Here is a 15,851-nt window from a genome sequence, read left to right on the forward strand (position 1 = left end):
AGAAAACCTGAAATCGTTGCACTCCAAGCAACCAAGCTCTTCACCTGAATTTCAGTGAAGTACCTAAGAGAACAGATCACGTTGCCATATTTCGCATGCATATCCATGAATCCAACTTCCAAGAACCTATCAACACATGCCGATGCTAAAGGTGAATTCATCTTTTCCTCCTGCCAATATCTAAGCACTTGCACCTGTGCGTTGGAAGACGAGCTTGCAGCTGTGATGGAAGGTATAGCCCTGGCAAAGCAGTGAGGTGATCAGATTTGTGTCATCTGGTGAGGGAGATATGTCATCTTTGTCTGCCCTAGTCGGAGAAATCAAACATTTGACCAAGTAGTCAGTGAAGGTGAAGGTACTGCAAATGAAGCGGGATCAAAATGTAGTTAGCCACGCTTTAGCTGCTTTTGGGCGGGATCAAAGGTCAGGACCGGAAAACATTCCGACACTCGGCGAGATTGTAACCCCATGGTTTAATTTACAGATATATATATATCTCCTTCTGCAAAAAAAAATTATCAACACCGAAGCCAGACTTGGCTACCAGTCCATGTACCACGAGCACCAGCTCCAGGACACCGGACCTGGCACATGTGTTAAGCACTTCAGTTTCAGCACTGACGATATGACTGCCATTTTTAATCAAGTCTTCTGTTCTAGAATTGCCCAGAACCAGTGCAGCAGTACCTTGTGTCCTAATTCTCTGAAAGAAATCCATCGATCCACCATCCACCGAATACTTACAAGTTACCTTGAAGTGTAGCTCATCAATTTGGTTTTAACTTGACAATTTTTGGTGATCCCCGTCAATCCACAAGCCTCTCTTCTCTTCATGTTCTATCATCTTTTATCTATTTTCTTCCTTGTTTTTTTTTTTTTGCCTGGTTGGTCCATCCGTGGAGTCCTCATCATTACAGCAACAACATGGCACACAAAGGAGTCGGCGCCCTGACCTACATCCGCCATTGCAAGAGGTCGGTTCAGTTAAACATGTAAGTCAGTTACAGCCTGAATTTTTGGTTGGGATGGGAGAGAGCAGATTGCAGTTGAGTGACATATGTGCCGATGTTATTGATGGGCGTCTTCTTGAAATTGCAAACATCATGCACGGTCTTTCCTCTGCATCGAGATTCGAGAGTGGGATTTACACATATGCAAAATTTGATAAACACAAAGTTATCCATGCTACATCATTTACAACCTCTCCTTTCCCCTGCTTAGAATAATCTCTTGTAGTATCCCAGTCATCATAAAATGTACACAGAAGAACAACTCTTGAATTGGAAAACTAAACCTTCAGTTAGAAATATTTTGTTGATAAACTGCAGTTTCATTGGCAAACTAAACCTTCCATTAGAAATATTTTGTTGATAAATTACAGTTATGTTCTACATTACAGCTTTGTATAGTATATTTGCTTCCAAGTTCCAACCCTTTTCTATTAAACTAACATTTTCAACATTATTCATGTGCTACCTGTACAAAAATTGGATCATCCTACAACAAAAATACATGGTATCAAGACATAACTATGAGAATGTATGTTTTTTTTAATTGCATAGAGTGAGGAATATAAACATCCATATTATGCAGATTTGACGGGCACAAATAAGTAGCTTTTCGTACCTAGATTTTAGTTATCCAAATCCATCCTATCAGCTTCTTACCACAAGTATACATTGAAATGCTTGCAATCAAGACAGAGCACATTACTGTTTACCACAAAAGCATAATGGAATCAACACTCCAGGTCCAACACATCATGACCTGGCCACTACTGCACAACTGAATCGAATCAGAAGGTTAATTAGAGGAAGAGCATCGTGGTTGTTCAGAAGGGAGAAAAATGGCCACATCGACCAGCACATCGAAGTGGCAACTATAATGAAAAAAAAACAAGCATTAACTGCTACGGGAACATGAAAACATAGCGCTTGCCTTTAGCCTTGTCCACGCAAGAATTTACTTCATGTCTATTTGGAAGCAGAGAAGGTGCTGGGCAACAGTGAAGCAGTCATCATAAGTTGAGATCTCAAATTCAAAGTTTCATCTACAAAGGACCATACAGATGTGAATGCAGTCAACTTGCAAGAATTTGTATCTACAGCAGTAGATAATGCTTCAAGGTTTATATTTGCAGAACACATAAATGAAGGGTGAAATGACATGCCAATTTACCACTAACTACAAAAGTTATTTCCTCGGAAAAGTTGAACCTAGTACCAATTTACCTTGATAGCAAGATCATCAACCAGCATATCCAACAGTAGCATCAACCATCATCTGATTCAAACAGGAAACCTTGTAGTTGCACGTAGCATAACCCTCCAACTATTCAGTTCCTGCCTTCCCCTGAGCATACCATTGCCAATGATGGACTGCAATGGCAACACAAATAACAGATAAACAAAAATCTTGTTCTAACATCAAAATCAGGTAGCCATAGGAACTCAATGATGAGGTTGTGTATGTCACCAAGGGACAACGAAGGTCAGGGAATGTTATTTGTATGTCATTCAGAAGTTGTTTATCTATCGAATGCCACCACTCTTAAAAATCTATTTATAATAATAGGCCAGACAATATTTTGTATCAAGGTCTACTACTAACCACGTATTTCGTATCAAGGTAAACACATTAGTTTCACTCATGTAGCAGTAGAATAGTACTCCGTAGTCCGTACTACTTGTAGAAGCAATGTGTATGGCGGAAATCGAAACTGACAAGTAAAAATAAAGATTCACATGCACTGAAAAGTAACAATATTCGAAAACTCAGACAGATACCGGCCCTCCCTGCCTATATCAAACTTGTCCCGGCGCAATGTTCCCTCGACGGCAGTGGGCGGAGATCGGGTGGTGCTTGAGTGTTGCTTGGTGGGATTTGGGACTGAGGTCGATGGTGAGGCAAGCTTGTATGGACGAGCGAGTAGGACGCCGGCGACCTCCGGGTCCCGTGCGTGAAGGAGGCCGAGATCAAGTGGGGGCTTCCCTGGCCACGCGAGGAGGACGACGGGGATGAGTGAGGTGTGCCCTCGACGGGCCAGGCCTGGAAGAAAATGGCAAGCTTGGCCGGCCGTATGAGGATGATGATGGCGATCTCACATGGCCGAGAGAGGAGGACGCAGGCGACCTTCGGATCCAGCGCGCGGAGGAGGACAAGATCAAGTGGGGGCTCCCCTGGCGGCGCGAGGAGCACGCCGACGACATTAGGGTCCCGCGGGTGGAGGAGGAACGAGATTGTGTGTGGGGTCAGCAGCTAGGGTTGGATAGCGAGGGATTGGCAGCAAAATTGGAAACCTTCGTAGTGAATCGCGCGGATAGACAGGGGCGAGCAAATTTGGGGGCGAGGTGATCGCCATGGAAGAGAAGAGCGAGTGGGGGGCGCGAGCCGCGCGACGAAGGCCCTGGGCGTGATTTTTTTGGAACAAGATTTTGTTATCCTGGATTAGCTAAGCTTGGCCCACTTAGGCCCATGCGGAGCGATCGTAGAGGAGCGCGACGAAGGGAGCGACGCACCACGGGTCCACGGTATGGTTGACGACGGAACGCTTTCCTCCTTTTTAGATAGGAGAGATTCTCTGATCTGCAGACTACAAGAACGCTGACATGTCAGTTCTTTAAGAAATGGCTGAAAATGCATTGATGTTAACCAAAAAAAAAAAAAAAAAAAAATTGGCAAGAGAAGGAGAGATCGACGCTATTCCGGTGGAGCGAAGCAATCTGCGATGTGTGGCGCACGACGCCGCTCGCCGGCGCACATCTCTCGCTCCTTATCCGTCTCTCTTCCCCGCCGCTGCACGGGCGCGGCGACGGACGATCGTGGATGCTGCGGCGGGCCATTGCCCTCCCGCTCGCGCTGGCTCTCGCCGCGGCTGCCACGTGCGCCACCGCCCCCGCCGGCCCCGGCGCGCACGTGACCAGGAGGCAGCGGTCGTGCCACTTGAAGAAGCCCCTCGTGGGAGTGGGCCTTGCCTGCCACTCCTCCACTTCCACTTCCACTTCCAGTTCCAGCTCCAGTGGCCTCCGCGTCGACGCCACCGGAGCCCCAATGGCCGCCTCCGCCCCAGTGGCCGACCTCAGGTCGGAGTACCTCCAGGTCCTGCACAGCCGCCGCCGCGACCTGCAAGGTCAGCCATATCCCTCCCTCCCTCGCGCGACCGCCAATTCTCCCCTGCAGCTTGACTTGATCAATGCCTTGCTCTGAATCTGCTCCAGTGCCTCTGTCCGTGGAGCAAGGGAGCCCGGTGAAGGAGCCGCTGTACCAGGGCGACGGGAAGCCTCTGTTCCCCAGCGAGGTCAGGATCCTCGACCAGACCTAATCGCATTCCATTTCCACCCGCTTCAGAGTTCAGACCCAGGCGATCGCTGCTGGCCGTGTTAACTGAACCGTGTCTGGCCAGGCAATGGAGTCGTGCCCGAGGAAGAAGGTGGAGAACTTCACGGAGAAGCTGGTCGAGGAGAATTTCTACCTCATCACCGAGGTACTGCTACTAGTACTTGGCCCTTCTGTTATCACGCTGTACTACATTGCTCGATTCTCAGCATCACGCTGCATATTTCTTGCATCAACGACATTGAATTAGAGGCCAGTTAGTTACATTTGAGCAGCCCAAAAGGCAGTGTAATTTACTAGTGTGCATTTGGTCTAGATGTGTTCCTTACATGTGAGTTTGTCACTGGACGGGATGATCTTGCATCAAGTTTTTGTCATTGTGCTCTTCATACACAGATTGATATCAGATACTACTAGGTATCAACATTGATGGGACCATGTCCATGGAAGACGTGGGTTTCACTTGCCAGATCGTATCCATGTTTCCACACAGAGTCTCTGTCCGAAAGACCCACCTGTGGACAGCTTGGTGGTTGGCATTAGTTTTGGTTCTGAGATCCAGCGCCACATGCACTGCACCTACATTATCTAACTCTGGAGTCAATGCAAACTTGCTTGATTGTATTTTTGCCTCTCATTTCCTAAACAGGAGAATTTGTTATTACTACTTATTTTCCCAACAGTCAGGTGAGCAGGGACGTGTGCCTGTACTTCTGCTGAGACTTAATGACACTGCTCCTAAACGAAAGCCAGTTGTTGTACTACTGCACAGCTCTTACAAATGCAAGGAATGGTTGCGTCCACTGCTCGAGGTAAATAACCGGTCTCATCTGAAGTCTGCACCATCAATGTCTAGCACTGGTTTTTATTGTCTTTTAACTTGCTTACACATTTGCAGGCATATGCCTCCAGGGGTTATATTTCTGTCGCCATCGATTCGCGTTATCATGGTGAAAGGGCCAGCAACAAGACTACTTACTTAGATGTAATCTAGTTTCTTCCTTTTATCAGCTACTGATTTCATGTAATGCTCAAAATTGAGTATCCATAAATTTTCTTTGACCTTACCATCCCTACTTTCATGGTTTAAACACAGGCACTGAGATCATCTTGGAAGAATGGGGATACAATGCCGTTTATTTTTGACACGGTACCATATTCTATTTCCACTCGTTGCAATTAATCTTTTGATAATATTTAAGGTGTATTGCGCAATTTGTCCCTCAAATACTTTTTTTCAAACAAATGGATGGTTCTGTACCCCCAAAAAAATCATATCAAATATGTAGAATGTGCCTTTACTTGTGCTGGACCAGTGCCAAACCTGGTGGTCTCCTCTTGACCTAAGAGCATCTCCAGTCGCGTCCCCCAAACGGCGTTTGGGGGACGGCGGACAAGAAATGGAGAAAATCGCGTCCCAGTCGCGTCCCCCAAAGCTAAATAGCGCCTCATTTTGTGTCCGGCGTCCCCGGTAGAGACTCTATGTATAGAGTCTCTACCGGGACGCCGGACACAAAATGAGAGCCCATATGCATGCATGCAGCCCCTAGTCCCCACATGTCATTCTCTTTCCCCACACTTTCTCTCACCTACTTTTCTCACATGGGGTGGTCCCTTCATTAAAATGCATGCATCCGGACGCTGTTTGAGGGACGCGGCTGGAAAGGGTCTCTTTTCTGTACAGATTTTTGATCTCTTTTTGTCCGGCGCGGTCCTAAACGTGCCCCAAATCATTTGTGCCGGACGTTTTTTGAGGGACGCGACTGGAGATGCTCTAAGCTCATGGATAAGCCACTGGTGTTGGTGTTAGTCCAGCTGTACTGGCGCCATAACTACACTATCTGGATTAGCACTTCTTTTGAATTCTGGAGCTGTTCTTGTAGTCTAGTTCTCTCCATATGATTATCTCCTTGCCTTTTCTCTAACATGTCATACTACAAAATTGCTAGGCCTTTTGGTTCTTTCCATACTCAGTGACGTACATGTGCAGGTGTGGGACTTAATAAAGCTTGGAGATCATCTCAGTGCAAGGGAGGATGTTGATCCCTCTAGGATTGGGATCACTGGTGAATCACTTGGAGGTACTATACAGATCATTGTTGCATCATGATATTTACTTTATACATAGATTTCACTATGATTATAGTAAACTTACCTTTTTTTATTTGGAGCTGAATACAGGAATGCATGCATGGTTTTCTGCTTTTGTGGATACCCGGTACAGTGTTGTTGTTCCAATAATTGGTGTTCAGGTATGCACAGAAGAAATTTATCGATATGGATGCACGTAGTTTTCTGATTTGTTCCATACAGAGCAATTCTCTTTGTGGTGACTGCAGGCATTTCGATGGGCAATAGATAATGACATGTGGCAAGCTAGAGCTAATAGCATTAAGCCTTTATTTGAAGGTGAGATACCATGCATTTTCTCTTGGAATTCTCTTGCATCCTCTTTTAATTTTGGGCTTGGGCCATTGAATAAATAGATCACAACTGAAATATATTATCTCAGTTCCTCATATTTGCATGTAATTGTCCATGTTGTTTTATTCCTTCCTGTTTCTGTAGAAGCAAGAGCTGATTTAGGGAAGAGCGAAATAGATTCAGAGGTTGTGGAAAAGGTGACTATCTGATTCATTTGACCTTTATTTTTATTTTATTTTTTAGGGAAAAACGTAGAGATAAATCATCCTTGTACTTTCATTTTCGCTTTATGTTTTAATTACATCAGATACAGCCATGGAAAGGCCTGGCAACCAAAGAAGAAAAGAAGCTAAAACCGGAAAAAAGACGAAACACCCAAGAAAGGAAGGATTCTTTCTAGCTCTGGAGTTTTTGAACCCATTGACCAATACCCACTTGATCCTTGTGTGCCCTCGTTGCCCACAGTTTCAGTTCTCCGACAATATGCTGAAAGATGACCACTGGCCTTGCTGCACGGTTGTTAAAGATCCTGTCATTCCTCCTTTTCCACAGATGTAGCAGGCAAGCCCAAAAACAGATAGGCCATGTACATTCTTCCAATGTGATCGTTTGCTCCATGAATTCTATGATCGTGGATGTCCGTGCTGCCGCATTGTTAAGGCCAAGCTTTGTCCAAACCCGCTGCGCATTCTTGCATTGAAGCGCGATATGGTGTACGGATTCAACAGCAGGGCGGCAGTCGCACCTGGCGTATGTGGCCCAACATTTTGCCACCAGATTGTCTTTTTGTGTTCAGTCTCCTTCTGTATGCTAGCCATAAGAATATTTTGTGTATCTTGGAAATTGCTTTCAACCAAACCCAATCATACTGCCTCCACCTAGCTCCGTGGTCAGCTAGAAGTGTATAGATTCCCGAGGTCGTTGGAGCTTTACCCGTCGTAATTAGATCCCTCCGGTCACACTCTGACATTTATTTTTGATGATTCCTTTATATAAAAAAATATTTCATGATCGTGTATTGACATGTTTTTACCAGGTTTGGGACAAGATAGCACCTGGTATGGCTTCACAGTTTGATGCTCTCTACTCGGTTCCTCTGATAGCACCACGTCCGCTGCTCCTCCTGAATGGTAACACCAATCATATATCTTTTATCGAGTGCTTCTGTTTGGTGCACTACCTGTTGCATACACATCTAACAAAAGTCTCACACTTTATGTGCTCAACGAGCAGTTGTTTGTGTAAAGATTGGGACAGTGAATCTGCATTATGTATAGTTGAGGCAGAATTGTTGTTAGCATTTTATTAAAAAAATGCAATGCTAGTAGAGAGCATGTCACATTCTGCTGAAGCTTCATTTATTATGCAGGTGCTGAAGACCCTCGCTGCCCAGTCCTTGGTTTACAAGAAGCTGTTTCCAGAGCTGCTAATGCTTATGAAGAAGTTGGCTCTGCAGAAAAGTTCATGGTAACCATGCACACTATTGTCTTTTAGCTGTTATTTCTCTTGAGGTCACACGTGGTTTCTCACTAATTAAACCTGCGAAGACGGGATTTACTTCCTAAATAGCAACGATCTTGGTTTAACACTTTTCAACCTTATAATGGTCTTGTCGTTTTAAATGGCTAAACCTAATAAAAAATATTATTGTTTGTAATAAGAATCTCCTATAAAACAATATGTTTGCAAATTTCTGAAGCTGGTTTTTAAAAGTATTCTTTCCTTACATTGCTATTCCGAGTTAAAAGATAAATGCACAGGTAGAATTGTAGTTTTCTCCAGCCCATATGTGGATTGAACATTGGAACTATGATTTCCAACTGTCTGTGCTGTTTGTCAGAAAATGTTATATGAATGGTAAAATCTTAGTGGAGAGAGAGAGTCTGTATGCAACAACGACAGAAGTGTTATCCTGGAGTACAGGGTTTGTAGTACAGTTGTAGGCTAGAGGAAGACTCGTAAACGATTTAACTTTTTGTGTGTAAACTTTAAAAAAACAGGAAAGATATATTTACACCCCCCGTTCTGAATTACAAGATGTTCTAGCTTTTCCTGAATCGTATGTATCTACACATTTCATTGTGTCTGTTCACTCATTTCGGTCCGTATGTACTCCACATTGATATATCTAAAACATCTTATAATTCGGAACAGAGAGTGTAGTGCTGTTCAGCCAAGCCTTCTTGGGCAATTCCTCTGTGGATAGATGTCGGTACTTGTTCAGCCAAGCCTTTCTGGACTCTTCCTCTGTTTTTGTATCTAAGCCGGCCAGCATATTCTTTGAAATAATGCAGGGAGACTGATTACTGCGGGTAACCGATGGAGAAACCGTACTGACCGCCAGCTAGCTATGCCCGGTCCACATGTTGTTTTAGAAACCCTGCCCTGCTCTAGCCCTGGACTTTCGATATTGAATTTTCATTTCGAGGACCACCTTTCTCCTATGTTCTAAATATGCTGAACCATGTGGGGCTTAGGATGTTTTGGCGCCACATACCAGAAGAAGGGGGGATCGAATAATCAATTCTTAGCTAATCAATAAAGTACTATAGTAATCATGATCCTTGAGGGTATCTATCTTAGCTTGATGCCTTTTCTCTAGCCTAGATTGCATTGCAACTTTCCCTTTTCCTTTGTAACTTTATTCCATTGGTTTGTGTCCATCTTCTCCAGTACAAACACTTGATTGTGTTGACCACGAATAACAGGAAGGTATTTTCTCCTAGGAAACTAAGCGTGGCTTTCGAATTACTAACATCTTTTTTTATCTTGTACTGTTCAGTTCATCGCGGAGCCGGGAGTTGGCCACAGAATGACTGTAAACATGGTGAAGGAAGCAAGCGATTGGTTTGATCGCTTCCTGTAGAGAGGGTTCTTGATGAATAATATGTCAACCAAGTGTCAGCTACCATTGTACGATACTAGTGCTTCATTAAGTGCATATCCTCAATAAAGTTATGCCACCTTTGATTTCATTTTTCTGCTGAATAGATTGGAATTGATTTGCATAGTTTCATCGTTGCCTACTTTGTATACCACTAGTCGAATGTAACATAGAAATGCACACAAATATTGTTCTCCATCTGGATTCTGGAAGGACACAATGTGAGGAATTCTGTGTTGGTTACTCTGTAGTATCTCCCTTGGGAAAAGACGTATTTTGAGGACTTCTGTATTTTGGAACCGTATTTGCCAGGTATACTGTATACAACTATACATGGTGCTTATGCCAGATTTTTCTTTTTTGCAAATCAAGAGCTTTATTGATTAAGCAACAGGTGTACAGTCATTCTCGATTGTGTCAGTAAGGTATCAGTATTCGGTTAAAAAGTTTCCAAACGTGTCGTACGTCGATGTTCACGTGACGTAATGCTCCCCCATGCAGAGAATGGAACACAAGATCCTAGGAGGCGACATGTCAACGGCAACAGGGCCAAATGGTCCACTATAATCGGTGACGTGGACCCTGTATAACACACTGGTCAGTGGTCAGTGTAGTGTAGGCAGCCACGCGTGAACTGCGTGATGCGTCCAAGTCAGCATTTACACCCGCCAGCGGACGCCAGCCGGCACACTGCATCTCATAATTTATATCATTTTGCTTGCAAGATAGTGTCATTCGAATTTTCAAGTAATCACAGCACGAGCAAAGGACATCGAAGATCCCGACCAGGGCACATGCACACCCCATTCCAAAATCCAAAATCCAAAATGCTTACCCAGACACCTCACCAGAAAACTGCGACGAAGTTGAGAAACTAAATAAAGATTCAGAAACAGCTACTGAAGAAGTTAGCACGTCATACTCTCGCTCATTCTTCTTCTTTCTTCTTCTGGCCAGTAGGCGACGCGTCACTGGGAAGCTCGGAACGTCTCCGACGACTTGTTATTCGGGGTCTGCTGCTAGGTCATTTTCCAGCCAGGCTTAACTATTTGTTATTGATAATGTTTTTCCGAACAAATAATTGTTAGTTATGTGGACGAGACCAATTTCTCTAACGTGCTGTCCGTGCACAATTCGCCACGCTAATTTCATTGTTGTCCTATCTCGCTTCAGCTAATTAACCATGCTTGTAGAGAACTAAACTATGGTTGGATGGTTAGAAGGACAGTGGCATTCCTAGAGCACTAGAGTTCAAATTTCAGGTTTGACACTTTCGTGTCTCATAAAAGATGGAATATTCATCAGTGGGATGCGACGTTTTCGTCGATAACGACGAGTTTGTGGTGACTCCGTCAATTTTAGGACCTGTCGGACCAAGTTCATGAACCAGTCTCTCGGAAGTGCTCATAGGAGTATGGTGTGCATGCATTCATAGGGGAAGTGTGTGTACGTATTTGTGAGTGTTTGCGTTTGTACTATGTTTCGCAAAAAAAATCATGTGTGCACGGTCCGTGGTAGATCGTCGACATTTACATTGTTTTTGCCTATACTAAGATGGTTTTTCTAGGGACCTATAAGATGATTTTAGCTGTAAAACATGGTTGTCTCGTAACCGAGTTAAGAATCAACTTATTGTTGGATGATTAGGAGTGCAATGACACCCAACCCAAAAAAAAAATCAAACCAGAAAGTTAATGCTTTGGTGTCTCTTACAAAGATAGAATATTCTTTTAATGAGAGGCGAGTTCACCTCGATAGTAAGGCTAGGACTCAGTCTAGGATGAGTGCATTACTGTATTTCGCAAACGCAGGATACAGGATAATGTTCCACGTAGTTAGCACCAATAAAAAATGGGAGTAGCATTTTGGATAGAAAATATATACTCCGTCCCACAAGATATGACTCTGTTGGTGAGTTACCGAGTTACCAAGTTACTCCATCTGTTCTATAGGAGGTGGCGCGTAAATTTAGTCAAGATGACAATATTTTTAAACTTTGACCAAATATATTGAAGAAAATATTAATAACTATAATATTAAATAAGTATATTATGAAAATATTTCCTATGATGAATCTGTTGATACTGATTTGGTATTACATTTTTTCATATTTTGGTATATATATTTGGTCCAACTCTGAAAACAATGACTTTTTTATCTAAATGTATACGACGCTATAGGGACTGAGGGAGTAATATTTTTTCTTTATACAGAAAATGCTCCGTCTAACAGGGCAAATCAATGACAGTGGCGGTTTAGTTTATTTTAAAAAAGAAAACTCGCATAGACAAAGTGGCAAAGGCAAACCAAAGTGACAAATAGCCAGGTCAAAAAACAGTGACAAATAGCCTGGTCAAAAAACAGTGACAAATAGCCTGGTATGTAGGCGCTATCACCGACACCAATACACGACGGCAAGACTTCACCAAAAAGAAATCCAGGAACTGGATTCTCTCACTCACCCTTGAGAAAAAAGCGTCCGCTCTCCCACTCACTCACACGTCTCAGTCATCTGCACTTATCGGATTAATTAGTAGTGCGATTACTCATTACACAAACTAAGACAGCAACGTAGACCTTTCAGTCATTCAGAACACAGTTCGACTACGGAAGTCCCTTGCAAAATGCGTGCTACAGTGTTAGTTTCGTGCAACAGATCTGTCCCTTGCAAAATGCGTGTTAGTTTCGTGCAGACAACCGCTCCTGGCTGGTTAATTAGGGCTTGTCCAACAGGTCAACTTCATAGAAAGGGACCAGACGATATTTCGAGTCTCCGTCAGTCCCAATCGATCCCACAATGGATCTACGCGTCTGGTGAAACAACGATAGTCTTTAGTAGATCGAATTCTTTTGAAAAGTTTAACCTGTTGATGTGTGCGCCGTACCTACTTATCGTCCTATTGTTGTAATAGTATATATATCATTGGATGGTTTTGTTTAGAGTTATTTTCACTTCTAAAATACATTTAACATTGTTATACCTGCTCTGGGAATATTGAACTACATGCATTTGTGTTAACTGACTCCACGAAATGGTGTTCGATTCCAATACGAGAACAAGATTAAATCAACTCGTGCGTTAGACCATCGCCAATGGTCACCCGCGTATACGGATTGATTGTGTCCGTCGTGGTCCGTGAAGTCCGAAAATAAGGTCCAGCGTGCTGCCGCATCAGACGAGTTATTTTCACTTTTAAAACACAATATTTGACATTGCTATGGATAGGTATTTGGTGCCAATAATCCTACACTTACGGGCTGAGCTTACGGAATTTTTGCTACGGGCGAAGATGGAGTCGTGCGATTGAAAGTTTCCTGGGGCAGTTGCTCAGCCTAAATCTCCCATGCCAATACCTGATTCACACGTCAGCCCGTAAGTTTTTGTACGTAAAGATTTGCCCGTAACATTACTGATTTGGTGCACATGGGCACCAATGCTCCCTCCATTTTCAGATTTTTAATTTTTTTAAATCTCATACTTCTATTTCTCCAAAAATTATGGCATTAAATATGTAGATAGATATGTAGATGAGGAGTCTGCGAAAAAGTTCCGGTAAAAAATACTTTAAATTTTGAGAAATACAAAATAAACAAATTTCTGACAAAAAAACATAATATTTTAATACTATTGTACTACCATTTACTATCATAAATTTGTATTTTTTATATTTCCCAAAAATACAACGTATTTTTTCACGGGACTTTTTTGCATACACCCATAATGTACATATCTATCTATATGTTTAACATCATAATTTTTAGAGACACGGAAGTCTGAGGTTTTAAAATTTTCAAAAATCTGGAATTGTAAATTGAAGGGAGTGCTTGTGCCTATGTGTCAAAGACACTTTTTGCATTGCTATACAGAATATTGAACTACATGCATTTGTGTTAGCTGACTCCACGAGATCAAGAACAAGATTAAATCAACTAGTCTATTATCACGTGTAGTTTAAACCGATCTAGATAGACTTGTATTGCAAGTTTTTAATTATGTATAAATATTAATTAATGGAAATCATAGAGGCCTACAATTACAGACCGATCTTGTTCTCCTACATGGTAGAATAGATCGATCCTACTCCCCCCTCTCTCTTCCCTAAAACCCTAGCCCAACCCTCTTCAGCCATGATACCAGATGAGATCGCCGCAAAAGACTCTGAGCTCAACATTCGCGCCCAAGAGCTTGACGATTGTGAGGCAGGACGCACGACAAGCTGCAACCGCCATGATACGTTCAATTTGCATCACTATTTTATATCATAATTTGCTGTTATTCATTGATATATTTCATATTGGGACACAATACTTATGTTATTTCATCTATTTTGCATGTTTCATGATTATTTGGAGATCGAGCACCGGAGCCGAGATTCTGCTGGAAAAAGCACCGTCAGGATGCAATATTTCGGAAGATCAACTGTGGAAGGAAGTTTTACCGAAAATCCTATTTTTCCAGATGACGAAGGAAGCCAGAAGGGGGAGCCAGCTGGATCCATGGTGGGCCCACACCATAGGGCGGCGCGGCCCATGGCCTGGCCGCGCCACCATGTGGTGTGGGGCCCCCTCGGCCTCTTTCGCCTCCTTTTCTTCGCGAAACCCTTCGTCCCGAAGACCTAAGCCACAGAGGAATCCTCACGAAGGGTTACAGCCGCCTCTGCGGGGCGGAGAACACCAGAGAGAAAAGAGCTCTCCGGCGGGCAGGAATCCGCCGGGAAAATTCCCTCCCGGAGGGGGAAATCGACGCCATTGTCACTGCCATTGATGTCTACGGGAGCTTCTATTCTTGTAGACAGTGTTGGGCCTCCAAGAGCAGAGGTTTGTAGAACAGCAGCAAGTTTCCCTTAAGTGGATTACCCAAGGTTTATCGATCTCAGGGAGGAAGAGGTCAAAGATATCCCTCTCATGCAACCCCGCAACCACAAAGCAAGAAGTCTCTTGTGTCCCCAACACACCTAATAGGTGTACTAGTTCGGCGAAGAGATAGTGAAATACAGGTGGTATGAATAAATAGTAGCAAGTAGCAACGGCACCGTAAAAGTGCTTTGCCCAGGACAAGTAAACAAGCGAGTAGTAACGCGAAGAAACGAGTAAACAAGCAGCGATAGCAGTATTTAGGAACAAGGCCTAGGGATTAGACTTTCACTAGTGGACACTTGATGACCCACAAGTATAGGGGATCGCAACAGTCTTCGAGGGAAGTATTACCCAATTTATTGATTCGATACAAGGGGAGACAAAGAATACTTGAAAGCCTTAACAGCGGAGTTGTCAATTCAGCTGCACTGGAAACGGACTTGCTCGCAAGAGTTTATCAAGTAGTAACAGCTTTATAGTAGTAGCGATAGTGAAATAACAAGCAGCAGAGTAACAAAGACAGCGAGTAGTAATTTTAGTAAACAAGCAGGATTAAAATACCGTAGGCGCGGGGACGGATGACGGGCGTTGCATGGATGAGAGAAACTCATGTAACAATCATAGCAGGGCATTTGCGGATAATAATAAAACGGTATCCAAGTACTAATCAATCAATAGGCATGTGTTCCAATTATAGTCGTACGTGCTCGCAATGAGAAACTTGCACAACATCTTTTGTCCTACCAGACCGGTGGCAGCCGGGCCTCAAGGGAAACTACTCGGATATTAAGGTACTCCTTTTAATAGAGTACCGGAGCAAAGCATTAACACTCCGTGAACACATGTGATCCTCACATCGCTACCATTCCCTCCGGTTGTCCCGATTTCTGTCACTTCGGGGCCATTGGTTCCGGACAGCGACATGTGTATAGAACTTGCAGGTAAGACCATAAACAATGAATATCATGATGGAATAATAACATGTTCAGATCTGAGATCATGGCACTCGGGCCCTAGTGACAAGCATTAAGCATAACAAGTTGCAACAATATCATAAAAGTACCATCTACGGGACACTAGGCACTATGCCCTAACAATCTTATGCTATTACATGACCAATCTCATCCAATCCCTACCATCCCCTTCGGCCTACAGCGGGGGAATTACTCACACATGGATGGGGGAAACATTGCTCGGTTGATGGAGAGGCGTTGGCGGTGATGGCGGTGATTATCTCCTCCAATTCCCCGTCCCGGCGGAGTGCCGAACGGAGACTTCGGCTCCCGCGATGGAGTTTCGCGATGTGGCGGCGTTCTGGAGGGTTTCTGGCGACTTCGACTTCTCCCCGTGC

At 43.6% G+C, this 15,851-nt stretch overlaps 1 protein-coding gene across 1 annotated transcript; it reads left to right on the forward strand.

The window, feature by feature from the left end:
- The first annotated feature begins 3,906 nt into the window (after positions 1 to 3,906).
- Positions 3,907 to 9,884, forward strand: LOC124685091 (putative hydrolase YtaP). Its single transcript, XM_047219395.1, has 13 exons — positions 3,907 to 4,129; positions 4,218 to 4,297; positions 4,403 to 4,483; positions 5,019 to 5,147; positions 5,234 to 5,320; positions 5,432 to 5,485; positions 6,326 to 6,416; positions 6,517 to 6,587; positions 6,675 to 6,744; positions 6,904 to 6,956; positions 7,796 to 7,889; positions 8,129 to 8,226; positions 9,542 to 9,884. The coding sequence occupies exons 1-13, from the start codon at positions 4,051 to 4,053 to the stop codon at positions 9,623 to 9,625; spliced, it is 1,071 nt and encodes a 356-aa protein (XP_047075351.1). The 5' UTR covers positions 3,907 to 4,050; the 3' UTR covers positions 9,626 to 9,884.
- The last annotated feature ends 5,967 nt before the right edge of the window (positions 9,885 to 15,851 follow it).

Source organism: Lolium rigidum, chromosome 1 (genome assembly GCF_022539505.1).
Source record: "Lolium rigidum isolate FL_2022 chromosome 1, APGP_CSIRO_Lrig_0.1, whole genome shotgun sequence".
In the NCBI taxonomy this organism is placed as follows: Eukaryota; Viridiplantae; Streptophyta; class Magnoliopsida; order Poales; family Poaceae; genus Lolium; species Lolium rigidum.